At 42.3% G+C, this 22,146-nt stretch overlaps 1 protein-coding gene across 8 annotated transcripts in view; it reads right to left on the minus strand.

Moving 5' to 3' along the window:
- The window catches only part of SIPA1L2 (signal induced proliferation associated 1 like 2), a 213,412-nt gene that overhangs the window by 8,769 nt on the left and 182,497 nt on the right, over nt 1-22,146 (minus strand). For all 8 annotated transcript variants that reach the window (XM_041748992.1, XM_041748995.1, XM_041748993.1 and 5 more), the window contains 3 exons: nt 20,139-20,292; nt 17,188-17,407; nt 7,809-7,940 (listed from right to left, as the gene is read on the minus strand). In XM_041748992.1, coding sequence (XP_041604926.1) covers nt 7,809-7,940; nt 17,188-17,407; nt 20,139-20,292 — 506 coding nt within the window. The remainder of the gene's footprint in view (nt 1-7,808; nt 7,941-17,187; nt 17,408-20,138; nt 20,293-22,146) is intronic.

Raw genomic sequence — 22,146 nt, forward strand, 5'->3', positions numbered from 1 at the left:
TGGATTCAACCAAACCCATTTGCACAAACAAAGCTCTTCTAACCTGTCTCTGCTATCACTACAAATTACAGAGAAGCTGGAACTTTACAGCTCTGTGTAGGAAATTAAAGGTACTGACTCTAAGCACCCTGCTTATCAGATCGTGGAAAGCTGACTTTACTGGCAACCAGCAAAGAGGAAAAAAAAAAAGTTACATTGCACTTTTGACATAAACACTTTGGCTTAGGCCTTTTGCAGCCTGCTCATAAATGCTGCAAGATAATAGCCTAGAGCCTGCCTCTCAGTAATGAGCAAAGAAAAGTGCTGGGATTATGCTTCATTTAAGATACAGCTCCGGTTACTGGCCCGAGACAATTTCCTTACTTTTGAGATCATTTAAGTTGATTTACTCTATTAAATTAACTTTGCATTTTTCAACTAAATAGCATTTTTCTTTTCAGTTTTTTTTAAACTAATTATGTCACCTGGGGAGTCATGCAGTATACCACACTGTTTATGCTTGTATACACACACACACACACACACACACACACACACACACACACACACAGTGTTCAAGTACCAGGAACCAGCAACTTTGTCAAGGTTAAGTTGCAGCTTCACAATGAAAACAGTGATTATAAAAAAAATTATGCTATTACTCTCTTTTTAAAGACCAAGGGCATATGGAGCCTCATATTAAAAACATAAACTTGTATTTTTTTAAAAATACGTTTCCATAAACTATTTTGTTCCCACGGTGGGGCCTGATAACTGAGCTGCTGGCTCTGCATGTGTACCGCACCCAGACACTCATGGGCACGCGCATCTCCGTGTGCCCGCGGGCAGACTGCCTTATTGTCACCACCAACCACAAAGGGCTGAAATCCAGAAGAGAAGCCGGGCTGTTGCTGGCATGTGGGACGTGGCAATTCAGTCTCCCAGCACTCATTTGTAATTTCACCTCTGAAAGCCTGTTTTCATTTAAAACATCATCCGTTCAGCAAATGCTTACCACTCATCGCCTGCTTCTGATATTTCGATAAATGAGAACTATTTTAAATTCTAGCACTTTTGAAGAGACTCTGCTTCCCTTCCCCAGCTCCAGGTCCAGTGCTGGACCCACGGCCAGTGGTTCCGGTTGGGTCTGTTCACTTGCCCACACTTGAGGGGGATGGGATCTGCTATATTTATTACAGGCGTGCCCACATCTTCCATTACCCCGCCCAATACAGGGAACGAGGCCTCCATGGCCTATACGCCATGACCTTACTGTACTGTGGAGATCAGAGATTTCATGTAGGTGTTCTGATGTGCAAAGGGTCACATCTCGCCCCCGACAAACAAAAGGACTGCACACACACACTAAAACAAACATGAACTGTGGCCCCATTTTTCAAACTTGATTGTCGCAGGAGAGGGAGGCAGGGGCATAGGCTCACTGTCCTTGAGTTACCCTCTCCCTCACAGGCTTATTAAAGAGGTGCCAATTTTTTGACATTTGGTCTTACAGGCAGAGTTTGGTTATCTACCTATTTCCAGTAAGCAAGTTCTCAGGAATTAGATTTCTGGTCAAAGAGTGGGCTCTAAAAAAAAAAAAAGAGTGGGCTCTAGCTACATATTGTCATACTGCATAAAAAGATGGATCATACCGTCTTTGTAATGATACCAGCCCTGAGTATTCTTCATAGCTTCCTGGAGTGTGGGATCATTCTTCACCTTCTAAAGATATGAGCTGGTACCTCATCGTCATTTTGAATTTACATGCGGTTGAACATTTTTCAAATACTTAATTTTGTAATTCTACTTTTGAGGACTGTGCGTCCCTATGCCTTGGCTGCTTATTTATCAGGGGTTTGGTGTTTTTTTGGTTGAACCCCTCCACACACTTGGGAGAGCCTGGTTTTACCCATCACATTCACTACAAATCCTCCCTCATATTCCTGTTTATCTGAATGTTCTCTTTCAAGTTCATAAAAATGTAAACGTTTAAATACTTTTATCTGGCATTGTATTTTGTATGTTCTCTCATTATGCAATAATTAAAGCACTACCTTGCTTCTAAGATGGTAATCCTACTTTTACTGTTTCTAGAACTGACTTTTCTAAATCCTAAATCCAAGTGGAGTATATACATTCCTTTCCTGTTTAAATTATATTCAGATTTTTGGTCTGGACTCTTCTTCCTCCAAGAAGATTAATTTCTATTTTTTTTGAATCATTACTATGCTGTTTAGTTATTATTTACGGTAGACTTTTTGTGGAATATTTTTATCTATTTCCAACTGGATGCAACTAAGCCTTTTAACATACCCTTTAGATATGTGAATTGAAGTTGTACTAAACCTACACATTAATTCAGGAAATGAATTGATTCATCATCTTGACCATAAGCTTCCCATCCGTTCTTTGCATATGTAGGACTTTCCAGTTACTGAAATGTCCTTTGCTTTCTCGAATTAGAACTCTAATGATGGCTTAATTTCCAAAGAACGTATAATTTGATCTTGCAGATACAGCTAGGGTGCCTTCTGTCTACAAACACTGTTATGGGCACATGGTAGCCCTCACACCAAGAGGCAGAGCCTACCTCCCACCTCCAGGATCTTGGCTGACTTTGGGACTTGCTTTGACCAATAGCATGTGGGGGATACAATGTTCTGAGTCCTCCCAGACCAGGAGGCCCTGAGACATCATGTAGCTTCTGCTTTTGCTCTCCTGATTGGATTCCTTGAGTCACATGGGAAGAAGTAGAATTGCCATGCTGGAGACAGGGGTCCAGCCAGAGACCAGCTGAACATATCAGTGAAGTCACCTTCCAGCTGAGCTCCCACTGAATATGGCTGCATGTGTGATCCCAGCTGAAACCAGAGGGAACCCAACCAACCTACAGAATCATGAGACATAAGCCCTTGTTCCCAGCCATAAATTTTGGGGTGGTTTTTATACAGAAATAGATAACTGAAAAAAATTAACAACCCTTTGAGACAAGGCTTACAAAATATGAGATCTATTTTAAAATCTCTCACCTACTTTGTTTTATAATCTTGGATACTTTCTTTTTTGAAATTTATTTTTTTAGTTCAAGTATAAGTAATGGTGTTATATTAGTTTTAGGTGTACAATATAACTGTTCAGCAATTCTATACTTGTGCTCATCAGGGTAAGTGTCCTCTTAATTTGAATAATTTCTTTTTTATCTTTCGTATTTTCTACATACAGAAGCATATGTATAAATGGTTTGTTACCTCCAAAATTCATTCCTTTTTTCTTTGCATTGCTTGTATAAATGTCAAGTATTTCACTACAGAATGAAAGGACAGAGTCTCAACGGATGACACTGTTTAGTTTCTGGACTGAAGGTATCTGCTTATAAAACCATTTCCCACTAAGTATTTTATAACTACTGGGAATAAAGTAGTTCTTCATTAGTTTTTAACGGTATCTCTCAAATTTCAATTTTTATCAAGAAATAGGTCCTAATTCTACTAGGTATATACACCCTTCTTGGGAAATCGGTACAATAACATTTACTTATTTCATTTACTATAACTTTTTGTAATAGAAGTTTTTCTTTTGTTATACTGGCTAAACTCCTGCCAATAACAATGGATAATCTTTCCAATCTCCTACTGAATTTCATCTAAGGTTGACATTGCTATTAATGACTGAGGTTGTCTTAGGATTTTTCTCTTCTTGTGTGTTAGCAGTAAATAATTCTCTCATGCTGTTTTTGGCTGCTCCTGAATTTCAAGAAAAATTTATATGGGGACACCACTATTTTTTTAAGATTTGAAAACAATGAACTCTAAACATATTAGTTTCAGGTAACATTTTCGATGCCCTCCATCTTTGGTCCACTGACAGTTTTTTATGCTCCCTCCTTTGTTTTCTTGCAAGAAATACCCAATTATTTTATTCATCATATTTCTTCCTATATAGCTACCTGACATTCCTTAATAACTTTTTAAATTTCTCTTATGTATTGGTGAATGCTCATTTCTTTTCTCATTCTACTCTTGTTCATTTGTATTTTCCATTTTTTGACCACTTATGTTGCTTTAAAAATATCCTAGGAAAAAATTAATCATTGCTTTTATTTATAAATTGCACTGAAAATTCATTTGCCAGTTCACAAAAAAATCTATTTGATTTCTTTCTTTTTTGTTTGCTTTTGCAGCTTTTGTAGAATCTTTTTGAAGTATAGTTAACTTGGTTAATTTTCATGGGGTATTTTTTCCCCATTTAAATATGTTTCTGAAAACAGTACATTTTTGTTTAAGGATTTTTCTCTGGCTGCAATCCAAAGATTTTAATAGGTAGCATCTTTTTATTATCACTTACTAAAAAGAAAAAAATGCCCTCGTATTCCCAAATGCTGCTTAGAATAATGATTATGAATTACATTAAGAGTCTTCCAAATGGGGATAATTTTTTGTTTGTGTTTTTCTTCTATTTTTCTTACTTAATTTTATTTCCATCGCCTTGTGGCCAGAAGCACGGGGACATGCTTGTTTTTGGAGAAGCTTCACTCATGGTAACAGAGTATCCGTTATGTACCAACAGAGTTTGGATATATTTAAGCAGCCCTGATTGGGGCAGATTAGATTGGTGCTCCTGCTCTATTCTAGAATGGCATAGTAAAAAATCTAAATTCTTACACTCATGTATCCAGTGTCAATTTTAGCTCTTAAACAAAGGTAAATGCATCATATGCAAAGTGTGGAACATAAACAGATCAACGGGGGAGAGGCATACCTGCTTGGATGAATCTCACTGGTGGATACAAGGGTCATGGTGTTAATAGGCAGACACATTCTATTTTTTGAAATGTGTTTTCAGATGTGTTGACTACTTATGTAGATGTATGGGCACAGCATTATTCCAAGATTGCTCTGAGCTCAGGAAGGCATTTTGAACTGCCTTTATTAGTGTGTAACAATTATGCAGACACTTTTTTTTTATTTGGACTATCTTTATCATGTTTAGTCTAGCTCAGAAATGGCTCTGGGAACTGGTACGAAAAGATCAAGTCACAGGCAGGGCAACTGGGTTATCTCGGTGAAGACATTTCTCTCCAAAGTGCTGAGGTGACTGATGATGCCCATTTGCCACCACACCAGCGGATGTCAGGGTGGAACTGACACCAACACAAGAGAAGCCGATTAGCAAAAGTCTAGAGTTGCAAATTCCCACTGTTATTTTCTCAAGGTGAATGCCGCCTTGTAGGGTAGCACTGAAAATTAACCGGAATTTTGAAATACAAACTATAAACATTTGGAAACTTCAGGAAGGTCAGACAGCCAAAGTCCTCTCCCTCGGCAGAGAGAATTCCACATTCTCTCTGTTCCACATTCTCTCTGCATTGGCACCTGAGCACCAGTTATCTGGTGTTTCCACACCATGCTTTTGGTGCCATGCTCTACGGGTGCCAACTTCCCCCTAGACTCTAACTTCAGCTTATAACTACTTTCTGAAGAACAGGACTGCAGAAGTGGAGGCTTACGACTGCCAAAGCCTTATGTGTTCTTTGGTAAAGGTCTTCATTTTATGGACAAGAAGCCTGAATGAAGCCTAAAAGCAGTCATGGACCTCTGAGGATTACCGTGGAACATCCACTTTGGGCCCAATGTGTGGCCATTATGGTATTTGTCCGAGGCCCACAGCCCAGCAGCTGACCATGACTATGACCAGAGTCTTGAGGTTGATACCTTAATCTTGGCTATATGCACCATTTTGCTTCTTCCACTTCCTGCTCTTACTTAGCCTGTCTCTGGACAAGATCCGTTTCACAGGAGTAATTTTATTCTGAAGAGGTAAAAGGGAACTAAGCACAGATAAAAATGGGGGGGGGGGTAGTGTATGGATCCAGAGATAAATCGATAAATATTGTTTTTTTATTTTATTTTATTTTATTTTTTTTTAAATATTGTTTTAAATCTGAAAAATGAGCATAAAATGCAAAGGACCTTCAGAGGTCAAAAACTATGCCCTGAGTCGGTATAGCTCAGGTGTCCTGTGCAATTGATACCTACATACTCCTTGGGACTAGCTCTTCTCATTTAGTTATCTCACTGTGTGCTTGATAAATAAAGGTAAGATGAATAAAACAAGCAGCCTTCCCTTGAGACATTCATCACCTAATAAGATGACACAGACAAGTGAATAAAGCAAAATTCAGTGTGGTAAGTACCATGCAAATATTTATGCTGTGGAGAACACTGCAGAGAACAGAATAGATGTTCTTATATTCTCCTGGTGTCAGTAAGACAACACAGTGTGTTCAGAACATGCCAGAGAAAATGCTATTACCTGCTGCCTGGGTTGCTCTAGACAGAGGTAAAGACCATGTTCCTGCCCTTTGGGGCAAGGCTGCATCTAGGTCAGTTTGGAAGTACAGAAGTAACTGGGCCATGGGCCTGGGGTTCTATAACCAACTTTGGGTAATGTCAAGGGAATGAAGACTGCATCACAGAGCAGATGGGACATTCTGAGGCTTCCATGTGGAGTACTTTGCAAGGTGGTGAACCAAAGACCCTCACTCCTATTAAGGGAGCAGTAAGAGCCTGTTCATTTTGCAGAAGTTTCCTAACAGAATTTTGCTTTACTTATCTACTGGAGCTAAATGTCCCTGGCGTCTGAATTAACTTGCTAGTAGCCTTCGCCCACCCCCCCCCACGGCAAAGCTTACCTACCTAAAGACAAAGATCCCAGTAACTTACAGCAAATCTACTGGCGGGCTTCCCTGGCAGGGCAAGCTTGCTAAGATTGAGGGGTAAGTAAAGCAGCCTGACTTGGAAGCCCACCTGCCACTCCTGGAAAAGGAACCTGCCTTTGTTTCCTAGATGAAGCTTGGACAGCATGGGTGATGGGGGGCAAGCTGCCAGAGCCTAAGAAGGTAAGTCGACGGGGAGCAGGAGAGAAGAGATGGGTTGCTCAGGCAGCTGCAGCCCCTCCTGTGGGGACGACCTCGAACACTGAACTCCACCGGGACGCTGCGGCCCAGGTGCATGGGGATTCTCCAACAGGCCCTACTGAAATGGCCCTGTGTCTCTTGTCAGTTTTACCAGTCACCCCAGGAGCAGCTGTAATCTTAGAAGAACAGCATCAGCAAATGGCAAAGATCATAATCCCGGGTCATTTGTTCTCTTCTTACCCACAGGTAAGGTCCTGAGGATGTGGGTGAAGCATCTTCCTTGTTTGGGTCTACCTTGACCTGTGAGCTAGAAAAAAGGTACTTCCTACGGAGCAGCTTCAACCTTCTAAAATTCACGTCAGTGTGGCAGCTGGAGGAGTCCTGAGAGGAGTGTGCCCAGCTACTCTCAGGGACCACACTGTTGGAGGAGGAAGCTGAGGCCCGGGGAGGGCCAGGGGCTTGGGTTGGGCAGATCATGTTGCACCTGCGTTTATGCCAAGCCACCAGACACCTCATGTGTGCCCATCTTGCCAAGCTAGGCAGTGTCAGCCTCTGAAGGCCTTTCCTCTCTAGCTTCCCTCATCACACTCAGAGGAAAGAGATGATCTATGCCCTACATATACAACCTCCACATTTCAGGTAAGAAAACAGGTCAGAGAGGAAGAGTGACTTGTCCCAGGTCATAGCTGGGGCCTCATCTGGAATTCAGGTTTGGGGTCCTCTGCCTAGTGCTCATTTCACGAAATGGCATGGTGTCTCCAAGGAAATATCCTTAGTCACAGCTCAGGCCTTCCCCTGCTTGTTTTCATCCATGAAGATGTGCCAAGTATCCGAAACATTAACACAGACAATCCCAAATAGAGCCATGTTCCCTGCGTGGCCGCCCCAGGCCCTGGAGGCTGCGAGTCTTTACCTTCAAATGCCCGTGCCGCGTCCACAAGGTGGGACCAATCTAAGCCCGTGGCCGTGTCCGGGAGGGGCATCAGGCCAGGATCTGCACACTTGGACTTATCCGATAAGGACCCATCGGAGAACCAGAACTCATCTGAACAGAAACAAAACAGGAGTGTCAGTTGGATGGTAGTGCAGGGCACAGGCAGCCCCTCCGAGAGGCCGGGGACTTCTTCCAGCAGACCCTCTGCCCCCAGTGAGAAAGGGGATAGCATGGTGCAGTTATCCAAAAGACACATGGCTGGAAAGACAGAGGTCTGTAGAGAAGCATGACCTACTGACTCATTTAGAGGTTGGTCAGCAACACGCTGAGATGGAAGAGATTCCAGAAAGGACTAGCTGGATGGTACAGTATTGAAATCTGACAGTTTCCTTCCAGGGCAGGTTTCTCGTGGGGACATCCATCCGAGTTGGACTAGCTGCAGGATTGATTCCTGTTTTCTGTAGGCATTACTTCCCCCTTTCAAGTGTTGCAAACTTCTATTGAACACAAGATTTGGTACAGTCTCTCTCTAGCCTGATGGTTTAAAAAGCTTCCTGAGCACCACACGTTCAAGATGCCCCAGTTATCAGTTTATTAGAAAAAATGCAGAAGGGCTAACTTTGCCTTCATTCACAGGCCAGAAAGAGAAGACACAGTCTTTTCTCATGCTATGCCCAAATACGGTGGTTGGACTGCTGTGCCGCCTCACTGAGCCAGCTTGATTACCAACTAAACCAGAAACACCTCGTCGTCCACCATGGAATTTTGTCTGTCCTTTGTCTGTATGAACTGACCTTTTAGTTTTTTTTTTCACCTGACATCACGGGACTTGAAGTGTTTATGCCATTGATAAAACTCGTTAGAACTCACTACGCATCTGAGGACAAATTTTTCAAAGGCTTCAACCGGACTTTCTCTGACATATCTTTTTCTGAACCTGCCCAAAACGTCGCAAGCAGCTGCTTGTGAACACATCTGCCTAATGAGACCAATCAAAATAATGACCACCTGGCTGGCTGAGCCTGCAATTAAGTTAAGTAAGGGGCATAATTAACCCAAGGCACCTGCAATTTTTGTTCCCACACCCTTTGGGGTAGCTGTGAAATGCTGGCATCTGGAGGGAGAGCAAGCAGTGGTGTTTGACCTTGACTCTGAAGGGCACTAACGGTCTTCCACCTGCTTGATACCTTCACGGGCAGCTCTCAGCCTTCCTCCACACGGTGCTGCTAAACCCACCCAATCATGCTATTTTCAGCACTACCACATTTAGCCATGGTAATACAAAACCAACTTAGTCCTGGCCCCCACTGTGAAGGGAATCCAGTTACGGACGCTCTGTCTGCACCGCTCCTGCCATGCTCCCTTGCCACAGGCTCATCTTCTTTGAAACAAGAACCATTTGTACGTGGTCTGTATGTTCAGTCCTCGTCCAGGCCACGGGAGAAACAAGGAACTACATAAGGAGCAAAGCTGGAGTGCCAGTCAGGAGTGCCATGCTCTCCTGACCCAGGGAGGAAGGAGCTGAGCAGAGTTGGACTGAAGCCCCTCCCAAGCGTCAGGGCTTCAATCAGAAGTTTAGGGTTCAACCTCCAGGCAGAAAGGTCAGGAAGCCCAGGGATCTGCTATCACTTCTTTTGTCTTTCAAACACACTGGCTGCTTTGCTTAAAGCAGGTTTTCCACTCAGCATACAGGGATTATTTGACTGGGTGGCAGTTGTATTTGTTACTGATTTCCGTGTGACCCAATAAGGTGAAGAGAGTGGCAGCCCCAGTGAAGGGTGCATCAGGCAGGCTATAACCTATGTCCCTCGGGGCACTCACCTGCTCCCTCTGCCTCCCCTTCCCTCCCTGGAGAAGAACACAGCTAGGACTGGAGAATTATTCAGCTAAATGAACATTTCTATAGAAAGTATACTCTGACAGTCATGCTTTACTAAGAAATGCAAACTTGAGGATTTTCTTTGCTTTTTTAGACAATCCTTCCCCTGAGCTTCTGGCATCATAAAGCCTAAAATCAAGCCAAAGGCATGCTTGCCTGTGCAGTCAGTCTACCTTGTTCCTGGCCCCCACCAGACAACACCATCCTTCCTGGCTCTCACAGGAGCCAGGTGAAAAGAGGGGCAGAATGCAAACTGAAAGGGGCACTAGGCTAACATCCCTGTCCCCAGTCCGCATGCACCTCCAGCAGTTGTGTGCTCCAAGAGCCACCCTCCCCACACCAAGGGAGTACTGGCAGTCCTGGGATGCTCTGATGATTCTTGAGCTGCTGCAGATTCCATGATATGTGGCCATCTGTAATTGAGACAAGGCACAAACTTGAATCCCAGTGGCCAGGAAGCCAGAGCCCAGAGTGAGTGAGTGAGTGTGCCCAGCTATTCACCCAGCAGGGCAGGTCAACCAGCACCACAGCTTTGCTCGCTGCTGCCCTGTACACAAGCCAAGCAGAGGCCGCTTGCAAAGCATGTGATGACTCGGAGACCTGGGAAGGTCTTGGGGAGTAAGTTTAACAAGCAGAGGCGTGCCCAGGGCATGCTAACTTCCTCCAGCTTGTGTGGAGAGGCAGGGAGCAAAAGGAGGGAAATACAGTTTGTGGTCTTTCTTCTTTATCACAAACGACTACCCTTCCTCCCTGGTTCGTGAATGGAACTTTTGTGTTTACTTGAGACTATGGAACTGGCAAAGACGATCAGTAGATTAGAAGTCTCCTCTCCCCCAGGGTTTACTTGGAGTGTGTCCGCTGACGTGTCCATCTGGGATGTTCACTAAGTGACTACTGTCTGCCTCGTGTTATGTTTGGGACAGCAGTGGCTGAGGTAGACAAAGCCCATCCCCTCTCGAAGCTTACAAGTGATGGGGGGGGGGGAGAAAATAAACAAAAAAACAGGGAAATAAAGTCTTCTAAAGAAAACAAAATGGGGATGGGAATGAGGTGCCTGATAGCATGTTGGGGGATTGCTGATCTCAGGAGGCGGCATCGCCAAGGAGCTGCTTGGTGGAGAGCACAGTTCAGGTAGAAAGCTCCTGGGATTTGAATCAAAATCTATCACCTGTCAGTGTGCAGGAGGAACCTAGTGTCAACGACAGTCTCCTTAAATGACGTATAAGAGCGCCGACAAATTTTTCTCTGGATTATCACAATGAAAAAGCACCTCAATTTCTTTTCAATTGTTTGGAAAATCATATAACTGGCAGAAAAAAATACCTTTTTTTTTTTTGTCTGAGACTCCAAACCACCACAAATTCTTTATAATACTTTTAATGGACATTAGGTATCATTACTGCCATCACCTAGATGATGCTTACTGAGCATCTTCTATATTCCAGGCACCACCAGGTACTATATTAGCACCCAGGGAGAGAATGACCAGTGAGACCTAGGTTTGGCCCCTGAGAAGCCCGGTCAGCAAGCAGATGAGCCCTGCTGGTGCTGGTGTGGGGGTGTCTGGTATGGCCCACACAGTAAGTACCTCTAACCTTGGTGCATACCACAGCAGCTGTGACTGGATAGTTTCCTGAGCTTTACAGAGGAGAAGGAAAAGGTACCACTTGCCTTAGGTATCAAAGCCTGTTACTTCAAATCCTGCTCTCCAAAGCTAGCCTTCTGTCAGCAGCACACACTGCTTCTTTTGACCAATTCAAAGAAGAAAGTAGCTTGTGGATTCTGAAGGATGGCTCATGTCCAGGCACTGAGGCTGGGGCCCCCTCCTCTCCAGCCCAGACACTGATCTTGTAGCTTCCTGTTTGTTTAGCCATGACAGGAAAGCCCTGCCCATCTCTACCAAGTCTGACTTTATTTGTTGTTATAAATTTTGAGGAGCCTTCCTGATGGTCAGATAGCTGAAATTTTGCAGTTTCTCTTCAAAAACCAGAGAACATGGAGAACATTTGGAAAAGGGAAACAAATGCCCTACTGAATCAGTCAAACCATGCCACTGTAGGGTGGCATCCACAGATATCTTCTATAATGCCAACTGTAGCAAGGGTCATCTTCTGCCTTCTAGCAGCTCTTAACCACCTATGCTCCCCCATACTGAACCTATACCTGGGACTGCAGCATCTTACGTGAATACTGAAGGAAAGGCAAATACTCATTTTATTTATTTTAAATTCTCCCCCTATTTAAGCTTCAAGAGGCATCTTTAGGGAGGTGCCTAGGTTGAAACTACACGATATGGAAACACACGTAAATTGATGCTTCTTCTTATCTTTGGAAACTTAAGAACTCTTGTGAGTCTTGGTTCATAAGAAGATTTCTACAATTCCCTGGAGAGCTTTCATCTCTATAAAAACCCAGAAATTTTCACAAAAGACCCCAAATAGCTTAAGCAACCTTGAAAAAGAAAAGCAAATCTGTAGGTATCACAATTCCATATTTCAAGTTCTATCACAGAGCTGTAGTGATCAAACAATGTGGTACTGGCACAAAAACAGACACATAGATCAATGGAACAGAAGAAATACCCCAGAAATAAACCCAAAACTATACGGTCAATTAATGTTTGACAAAGGAGGCAAGAATATGCAAGGGCTGAATATGCATGCAGCCACATGCAGAAGGATGAAACTGGACCACTTTCTTCCACTAAACATTAAAATAAATTCAAAATGGATTTAGAACTTAAATATGAATCCTAAAACCATAAACATTCTAGAAGAGAGCAGAGGCAGTAATTTCTCTGACACTGGCCACAGTAATTTCTTTCTAGATATGTCTCCTGAGGCAAGGGAAACAAAAACAAAAATAAACTATTGGAATTACAGCAAAATAAAAAGCTTCTACAAAGCAGTGGAAAAAAATCAACAAACCTAAGACAACCTACTGAATGGGAGAAGATATGTGCAAATAAGACATCTGATAAAGGATTAATATCCAAAATATATAAAGAACTTACACAACTCAACACCAAAGAATAATAATCCAGCTAAAGATGGGCAGAATACAGGAACAGATATTTCTCCAAAGACAGCATCTGGATGGCTAACAGACACATGAAAATATGCTCAACATCACTCATCATCAGGGAAATGCAAATTAAAACTACAATGAGATATCACCTTACATCTGTCAGAATGGCTAAAAACAACACAAGAAACAAGAGTTGACAGGATGTGGAGAAAAAGGAACCCTCATGCACTGCTGCTGGTGGGAATGCAAACTGGTACAGCCACTGTGGAAAATAATATGGCATTTCCTCAAAAAATCGAAATAGAACCTACATATGATCCAGTTGCATTTGGGTATTGCATTACTGGGTATTTATCCAAAGAATATGAAAACACTAATTCGAGGCAATGCATGCATCCCTATGTTTATAGCAGCACTATCTACAATAGCCAAGCTATGGAAGCAGCCCAAGTGTCCACCAACAGATGGATAAAGAAGATGTGGTATGTATGTGTACGTACACACACACACACGGAGGAATATTATTCAGCCATACGGAACAATGAAATCTTTCCATTTGCAACAGTATGGATGTATGGAGAGAATATAATGCTAAGTGAAACAAGTCAGAGAAAAAAAAATACTCTATGATTTCACTCATATGGAATTTAAGAGACAAAACAAAGGTAAAAAAGAGACAAACCAGAAAATAGACTCTTAACTACAGAAAAGAAACTGATGGTCACCAGAGGGGAGGCAGATGGGAGGATGGGTGAAAAAGGTGATGGGGATTAAGAATACATTTATCATGATGAGCACTGAGTAATACATAGAATTGCTGAGTCACCATATTGTACCCCAAAACTAATGTAACAGTGTATATTAACTGTACTGGAATTAAAAGAAAAAGAAAAAAATTATAAAAAGAAAAAATAAGAACAACAGTTTTCAGAAGGGAACATGAAGGATGTAAAAAGCCTTCCTATTATTCCCTTGAAGGCTCTCTTCCCGTTTCAGATATTGTTGAATCTTGAAAATGGATTTTTTAATCAGCCTTTGGCAGTTCTGTCGAGGATATATTCTCTTATGGCATTCTGCAGAAATAAGATTATTGATATACTTTGTTATTGTTTTAAAATGATGTATCTAAAATGGCAGAATTTTTATAAGAAACATTTACCAAGAAAAAAATTGAAAATAAATTTAAAAAAATCAGAAATTCTCTTTAAACATGTTGGGAACCTGTCAATGCTCGGGACTACACTGAATAAAGTGGGTTGCCCAACAGGAATACTTCTCAATATCACTGGTTATCTGGCCTGTGAACCATGTGTCCAAAGGGCCACTCCCCATTTCTTTCTATCTGGGCCATGGAAGAAATCTTGTTCTGAAATCCAATAATAAGAAAGGAAAACAGAGGCCCCAAATGCAGTGCAGAAATATTTCAGAATTCTTTTCAACTGCTTGATTGGTCATAGTTCTACACCTCCAAATTGGGGAACTAATGATCCAGCACATTTTGGTTGCTCCACAGGAAATATATATGAATCATGGCATGAATCACACCCGAAATGTATCTGTGAAGTACCTGTCTCACCAGGTTGAATTAAGATCTCAGTCTTGAGAGAAGAAAGATTCTGAGGTTCAAATTTGGGACATTTACCAGCTAAAAATATCTGAACGAGGAGCCTGTGATTACTGTTATAGTTATAGAAGCATGTAGAAAAGCTGCAGCAATATTTACTGTCGGAGATGAACTTACCGATCCTTTCTCTGCACTACCCTTACTCCAAATTAGGAACGAATCTCTGTAGTGACAGATTCTTTCTTTGAGGATCCCAGGCTAGGAATGCTCAGGTTTTAAAGCTTCTCAGGAGAACACGTATGCCTTCTGAGTTTCTGTCTAGCTCTATGTGGCTCCTGGCCATCCGGTGTTAGAAGGTGGATAGAATTGGCCTCCCCCTCCAAACTTTTACATGAAGCCAGGTCTCTGAGAAGCTCAGAGAAACAACTGGAAAACCTCAACTAGTCCTCACTTCTTACTCACACACATCTGTTGTTCCAGTTTCAAACTACTCTGCAAGAGTCTGATCTTCTCACCGAGGCTCAGCTGAGTGACCAGAGAGCACAGAAAGTGAAGAATGAGTAAAATGTGACAAGGAGTCACAAAAGTAATGACCACACAGGAGAGTGCAGGAGTCAGACACAGCACCAAACATCGGCAGCTCTCTCGTTTACATTTTACACTTCACTCATTGAGCCGAGAGAGAATTTTTCTGAGTAGGTTTTTTTTTTTAAGATTTTATTTATTTGACAGAGAGGGAGAGAGAGAGAGAGAGAGCACAAGCAGGGGGAGCAGTAGAGGGAGAGGGAGAAGCAGACCTCCCACTGAGCAGGGAGACTGATGCGGGGCTTGACCCCAGGACCCTGTGGTCATGACCTGAGCCAAAGCAAGAGGCTTAACCAACTGAGCCACCCAGGTGCCCCTCTGAGTAGTTTCTTAAGTAAACTGGAGAAGTCCCACTGCCAGATGAGGTTCTGTTAAAGAGCAAATAGCAAGGATCACTCTTATTCTTTTCCTAGAGAAATGAATAATGACAACAAGTAGAGCAGCTTTGAACTTGGATGATGAATTAGTTACATATCCTGCTGGTTTCCTACTTGTGCGTTTACACTTTTAAAATACTAAAAAAAGGAGGCAGTCCTTCAGTCAGTGGATGGATGAATAAACTGTGGTCCATCCAGACAATGGAATATTACTCAGCACTAAAGAGGAGTAAGCTTTTCAGGCCATGAACAGACATACAGGCAGGACCAGCCTAAAAAGACTACATGCTTTAGGATTCCAAATCTATGGCATTCTGGAAAAGGCAAAACAATGGAGCCAGGAAAAGGATCAGTGGTTGCCAGAGGTTGGGCGGAGGAAGCTTTGGATGAACAGGCAAAGCACAGAGGATTTTTAGGGAAGTAAAACTATCCTGTATGATACTATAATGGTGGACACACGGCATGTTACTTCATCCAGACCCACAGAATGGACAGCACCAAGAGTGAATCCTAATGTAAACTATGGACTCTGGGTGATGATGATGTGTTGGTGCGGATTCACAGATTCTAGCAAATGTGTCCTGTTGACGGATATTGATCGTGAGAGAGGCCGTGCCTGTGTGGGAACTCCCTGTGCCTTCTGCTAAATTTTGCCGTAAACCTAAAACTGCTCTAAAAAAAATCCATAAAAAAGAAAAAGTAAAGCTAAAAAAAAAAAGATACATATCTTTCACATGGAAGCAAATAAAGGGTATGACACGAGAACTGTCGTACGCATAGGCCACCAATTTCATGAGCACACATCAAGCATTTTGAATGAAAGAAACTACATTTGCAAGAAAATAGCTTCACTGATTTTATGAAAGCTTTCAAGAGGACATTAAAGTTACCTATTTACAAAAAAGGAAAAACATTTAGAGGATTATTAGGTTATTAGAATGTGTTTGACCTTTCATACAGTTATCAAGAAGGAGTTTAAAGGTTTCTCCAATTTAGGCAAATGGACTCGTTATAATAGGCAGGATATTATGTTACTTAAAGAAATAGATTATGAATTTTATGAAACAAGGTTCATTTCCAATTATGTTAAACATCAGAAGAAGCATTATTAGAACTTTTATTTCATTTAGCCTGAGACTTCTATGTATATTATGAAGTTCAAATTGGTTTTAAAGATAATGCTTTTTATGATGAAGCAAGGAAAAAACCTGATAATGAATATATTTCTGATTAAATCCTCATTCTTCCTGTACAATAGAAATTAAACTCTGAAAAAAAGGAAATAAAGCCAGTGTAAGAAAAATTAGCAAGCTAAAACAGTAACATGTTAATAAGAAACAGACACTAGGTAAATATCAAAGATTTTAGGGTTTGAAGGAAAATCAGGCAGAAATTGCCTAGTTAGTCTCTGACCAGTAAACTGGAATAAACTGGACATGGACTGAGAACGTGCTCCCTGTCCTAGGTTGAAAACTCAGGTCTCCTGACGCCCATCTACCACCTTGACCACCACCAGGTATTCAATGTCAAGAAGAAACAGAAACAGAAGGTTACCAAACTTGCTTGCTGCCCACCAGAATATCTACCTACTGTGCCATAGTTCTTTCTTTATAAAATCAAGTCTTAAGATATTTATGAGTGTAATAGCTAAGAGATAGATAGTCACTTAATAGAAATGTTTAATATGGGTTTTTAAATTTTCTTCAAAATGGGCAGTATTGCTTAACTTTTAGAAAATGTCCACTCTGGTGCTTTCATCATATTTTAAAATTACTTAAAAAAAAAAAAAAAAAGAAAAAGAAGATACACCAAATAATACATTTATTAAAAAAATAAACCAACCCCTCCCAAAGCTCTATAGGAGATAACCCAAAGAGCCCACACCTATAGAAGCTCAGCAACCCTGACCCCACCCCACACACTTACTTCTTAGGCTCCCCATGCTGGGTGCTGGGTGGGTCCGAGGGGGCAGTGTGCTGTGGTAGGGCGGGGTGGTGCTGAACAGGATGTCGTTGGGCAGGGCTTGGTCCAGTATTGAACTTCGAGAACTGCCAAAGGAAGAGCCTCTCCGATTGCTGCATATGCTCTCGTCAGAGAGGGTGCGATAGAGTGACCGTCTCGGAGATAGGTTCCCATAGAATGAAAACTAGGGGTTAAAACGTGGGGGGGAGAATGGGGAAGACAGGCAAGAAAGAGTTAAAGCATGGAACTGATTGGACTAAATCCGGTGGGTACACACACCACTGTGCTAGCTTCTCTGGGTTGTCCCTAGGCAGGCAGGCACAAAGCATTAGCTCAGGAATGCTAAACCAGGCTTGCAGGTCATGTAGGCAAACACACCAGGGCTCTGGTGCTGTTACTGGATTTGAATGTTTGCCTCCTTTGACATTCTGTGAAATACTATCATGAATTAGACATGCATGGCTTTATTGATTCTGAAATGTTAAATGGAACCTCCATAACCTTAGAGCAGTGCCAGCTCCTGGAAATGGAGAAGGTTGCCATTTCCAGTACAGTTATTTGAAAGCACACATAGCACTGCCTTGATTTTAATTTGAAATGACTATGTTTTAATATTAGACAATATCTGTACCAATGAACAGCATGTGAGGTTCAATATCATCTAAATAATAATAAAGCTAAATTCTGAACACGGTATAGCTTTCTAGGCCATGCAAACAGGTTCAAGAAAAAGGCTATCAGTCCAGTAAAATCTAGTTGGCTATAAAAATCACCACCCATAAAAGTCTATTACAATTGTTGAAAATGGAGCTATAGTTACTGATCATAACTGGATTTAAGGGAACCACTGAAATGACTGAGTGTTAATCCCAGGTAGGGTGAGGAAAATTCTGACTCAAGAAGCAAACAGTCCAAAGCTCAAGAAAAACTAAATCAAATCTGACTTTCCAACTTCTTCTGCATACCAAACCACATTCCTTTTATATAAACAATAGTAAAAGCCAGAATGTTTGTATCAAACAAATACAGAAACGGCTATTTACATTCATGAGTGAAGCAAGGAGGCTAAAAATATTTCTATTGTTTGTGTTCCTTCCATTGTGTCAGGTCTGTCCAACTGATGAATGGCAACTGGAATGTGTGCAGACTACAAAGTTAAATTTATACTACGAAAAGAAGGTGATTTGTCTTAGGAGGGGGGGAAAAAAGGACCCACATGCCAAGGAGAAGCTCATTCCTATAAAAAGAGAAGCTATTTGCACTTTTTGTACAACGGTCTGCACTCAAGCTTATACAGTACCATATACATGATTTGATACAAGTTTAGAAAAAAAAAGACTCATTATGATTGACTTCATCTGGGATTCCCTCTTCACACACACCAGCAGGTCCTTCAGAACATGATTACAGGCGCATTAGATTAAAGCAGCTTTGAGGTAGTATCTAATTAGAGTGTTATTCTAAGAACACAATTAGGTTAATTGCAGTATTGTTTTATTATAGGGAAGACAGAAGCACACAGACTTGGTGTTTACCCTTATCACAGACAACATAGCAATGCCTGATTTTTTTTTTTTCCTTTTCCTTTGGACAAGAGAACGTGCAGGATTAGAAGGGAGGACATCCAGATTCTGTCCCTGACTCTGCCACCGGATATTTATGTGCACTTCTCATTTCACCATGTGGGGACTCAGTTACTTGCAAAGGGAGGAGACAGAGCTAAATTACCTGCAAGTCCCTTATAATACTTTCCATGACTTCACAAAGTGGTTTAAGGGACTATAATAATAGTGAAGCTACAACTTGTAACAACACTAAGTAATCTATCATCAGCCCAGGACCACTTTGTTATGAATGAAGGTGTGTCAACCAACGTGAGGTTGGCTTATCAGACTGACACATGGCCTTCCCATGGGGCTGCTGCATAGTTCCATATTTACAATGTCCCAGCCTGGAGCAGAGGGTAGACTTCTGTAGCACGTCTGGTGGTATGGATTTAACAGCTACGGTTTCTTTCTTTTTTTTTTTTTCTTTTCTCTCTTTCTTTCTTTTTGAAAAGATTTATTTACTTATTCATGGGACATAGAGAGTCAGAGAAAATAGGCAGAGGGAGAAGCAGGCTCAGAGGGAGGGAGCCTGATGCAGGACTCAATCCCAGATCCTGGGATCACACCCTTTAGCTGAAGGCAGATATTCAACTGCTGTGCCACCCAGGTGTCCCAACAGCTACCATTTCTGATCACCCAGATCTGAAAGTACTGTAGGAGGTCTGTGTGTGTGTGTGTGTGTGTGTGTGTGTGTGTCTTAAGATTTATGTGTTTGAGAGAAGGAGAAAGAACAAGCATGTGAGTGAGCATGAGCAGGGGTAAGGCAGGGGTAGAGGGCAGAGGGAGATAGAATCCTAAAGCAGACTCCCCACTGAGCAGGGAGCCTGATACAGGTCGATCCCAGGACCCTGAGATCCTGGCAACTGGAACCTGAGCTGAAACCAAGAGTCAGCCGCTTAATTGGCTGAGCCACCCAGGTACCCCTGCCCATGTTATTTCTTATCTTTGGTCCAAATCTGCAGTGCACGTTTCATTTTCTCCTTTCTTCAGAGGAGGACCCTGGGCCAAGAGGTCAAGTCACGTGCACAAAGTCATGCAGCTGATTGTCAGGAGAGCTGAGACCTTAGGCCAGCCCCGCTTGCCTCTCGTCCATCCTCTCACCATGCTAGAAAGCTGCCCTTCCTAACCTCTCTCAGGCTCACTCTGCTGAGTGACAGAACCAACCCTAAGGATGGGCAGCCACGCACAGGCTAACAGGTAGAATCGTGAGAGAGAATGCATGTGGGGGGGACTCCTGAAATTTCTGGGTCTCTTTAGAACCTTCTTTAGTGTCTCTGGTAACTTCAAAGCCTCTCAAAAGTAGCTAACCTTTCTTCGTCCCTCCTCCACTAAGGGACTGTCAGGAAGCATCAGCTTCAGGAAATCTTCTTTGGACAGCACATGCTGAGTTTCTGAGGCTGCATCCCCCACCACGGTCTGGTGCTGAGCTGCTGTGGACAGGAGATCCATCTCACCATATAGCCTGTTGAAACAAACCAGAGGGGAAATTAAGAGCCGAGGTCAGCATCTCTGTCAAGTGCCTGTAGCCTAAAGGATTCAAATCCGCTGTTTCGATAACCACATACTCATACATGTGATTCTTAATTATTAAGTCAGCTCATTGTTGCTGCATCTGCTCCAGACCCCCACGTCATTTTACATCTGTGAAATGAGCTCCACAGCAAAGTTAAGAGTTCTGAATAATTCAGAAACAGATCAGATCCCTGAAGCCCTGGGTGGGAAAAAAAATATAGCCCACTTTTTTTTTTTTTTCAAAAAGGCCGTGTCAGAAAACACATTTTCAATAATTCATCAGAGATTATCATATGTCCTTTGCAACACTTCCTTGTGATTCTTAGAAACTCGAGAGAGGCTTTCTCTTGTGGCTAGATGACCACACCCCCACATCTCACCCGGACAACACAGAGAGAGGCACCCTAGGGAGCCTGAAGTTTAAGAGTAATCGATTCAGGCATGTGCCAAGCATGTTTTATTATCAGCAATTCCGCAAAGCCATTTGGATAAATAAAGCAGCTGTCTCCCTTAATTATCAGCATATAAAAATGTATTTACGGACAACAAAAGACTGTCTCGCAGAATTACCGTTTTCAGCTCCTTTCCAGGGAGAAAACCAGGGAGTCATTTTTAAAAGGTTTACTCTGGAAATGCAATCTGAGCAACCAAACATTCCGGAGGACACACAGAACCATTAGTGGCTGTACTGTCAGCAGAGGTGAGTGGTCCTTGCTGCATGACCTGAAATGTAATGTTCTAGGAATCCATGGCCCAGGGCAGCAGGCAACACAGGATGACCTGTATGTTATTGCCAGGTGTCACTGGGATGACTCTATTTCAAAAGCCAGGCTATCTTGTCACAGTGTGACAGCTCACTGAGAAATTACCAGCATAAGAAACTCACACAGATATGCTCAAAATTAACAATGGTTAGGTCTCTATGGCCTTCGCTTTGTTTCTGAGATAGATAAGGCTCAGTCTGAGGGTTCCACAATATGATTTTAAAGGGATAACTGGAAACTTCAGGGTTCTGTGAAACTTCTGGAGGGCAGAACAGATTTTATATTTTATGTTCGAGGAGACACTAACATTCTGTAATCCTCACTATACAGACTAGACACACTATACTTGGCCAGTCCTTTTCAAAGCATTTTTCTGTGATCTGGTGAAACACTGTTTTTGCAGTCTGCAGTGTTAGAGAGTCATCACTTCTACACTAACTGGAGTGTTTCCTTGTTTTCGGAGTGCTTGACTCAGCTGGACAAGGCCTGGGGCACCTGCCCCCGCCCCAAGCACACAGAGACCTGGCCTGGGAGCCGGGTTCAAATTGCAGCACTAGCCTTCTGTGAAGAGGGTATGTAAGTGCTCTGCCAGCCAGATCCTCAAATCCCTTACTCACCATGCCCCCAGGGTTGTCCTCCTTTTGCTAAAAGTCAGTGCCATCAAACCCAGATGTGAAAATGCACAGTCTCTGGTAGGCTCTGGAGACAAAGATGTCCACATGGGCACCTGTGGACAGAGGCAGGCCCTTTCCTGATTCTTCAAGAGAGCCCCCTGCTCAAATAGTGCTTCTACACAGAACTTGAAAGGCTTGGGATGCATTTCTGGGAAGCACTCAGAAGATGTTATTAAAGAGGCAGACATACCAATGTTATCATTAGGAATTTGCATTTATGGTCAAAAAGCGTGGTATTCACTATAAAATTCCTTTCTAAATAACTCATCTGCAATGACTGACATGATTTTTTTTTTTTTTAAAGGATTCCATGTTCAGGTTCAGTACTAAAATGATTTTTAATTGAGAGAGCAGAATCAGGTTCTT

Source organism: Vulpes lagopus, chromosome 3 (genome assembly GCF_018345385.1).
Source record: "Vulpes lagopus strain Blue_001 chromosome 3, ASM1834538v1, whole genome shotgun sequence".
Lineage (NCBI taxonomy): Eukaryota > Metazoa > Chordata > Mammalia > Carnivora > Canidae > Vulpes > Vulpes lagopus.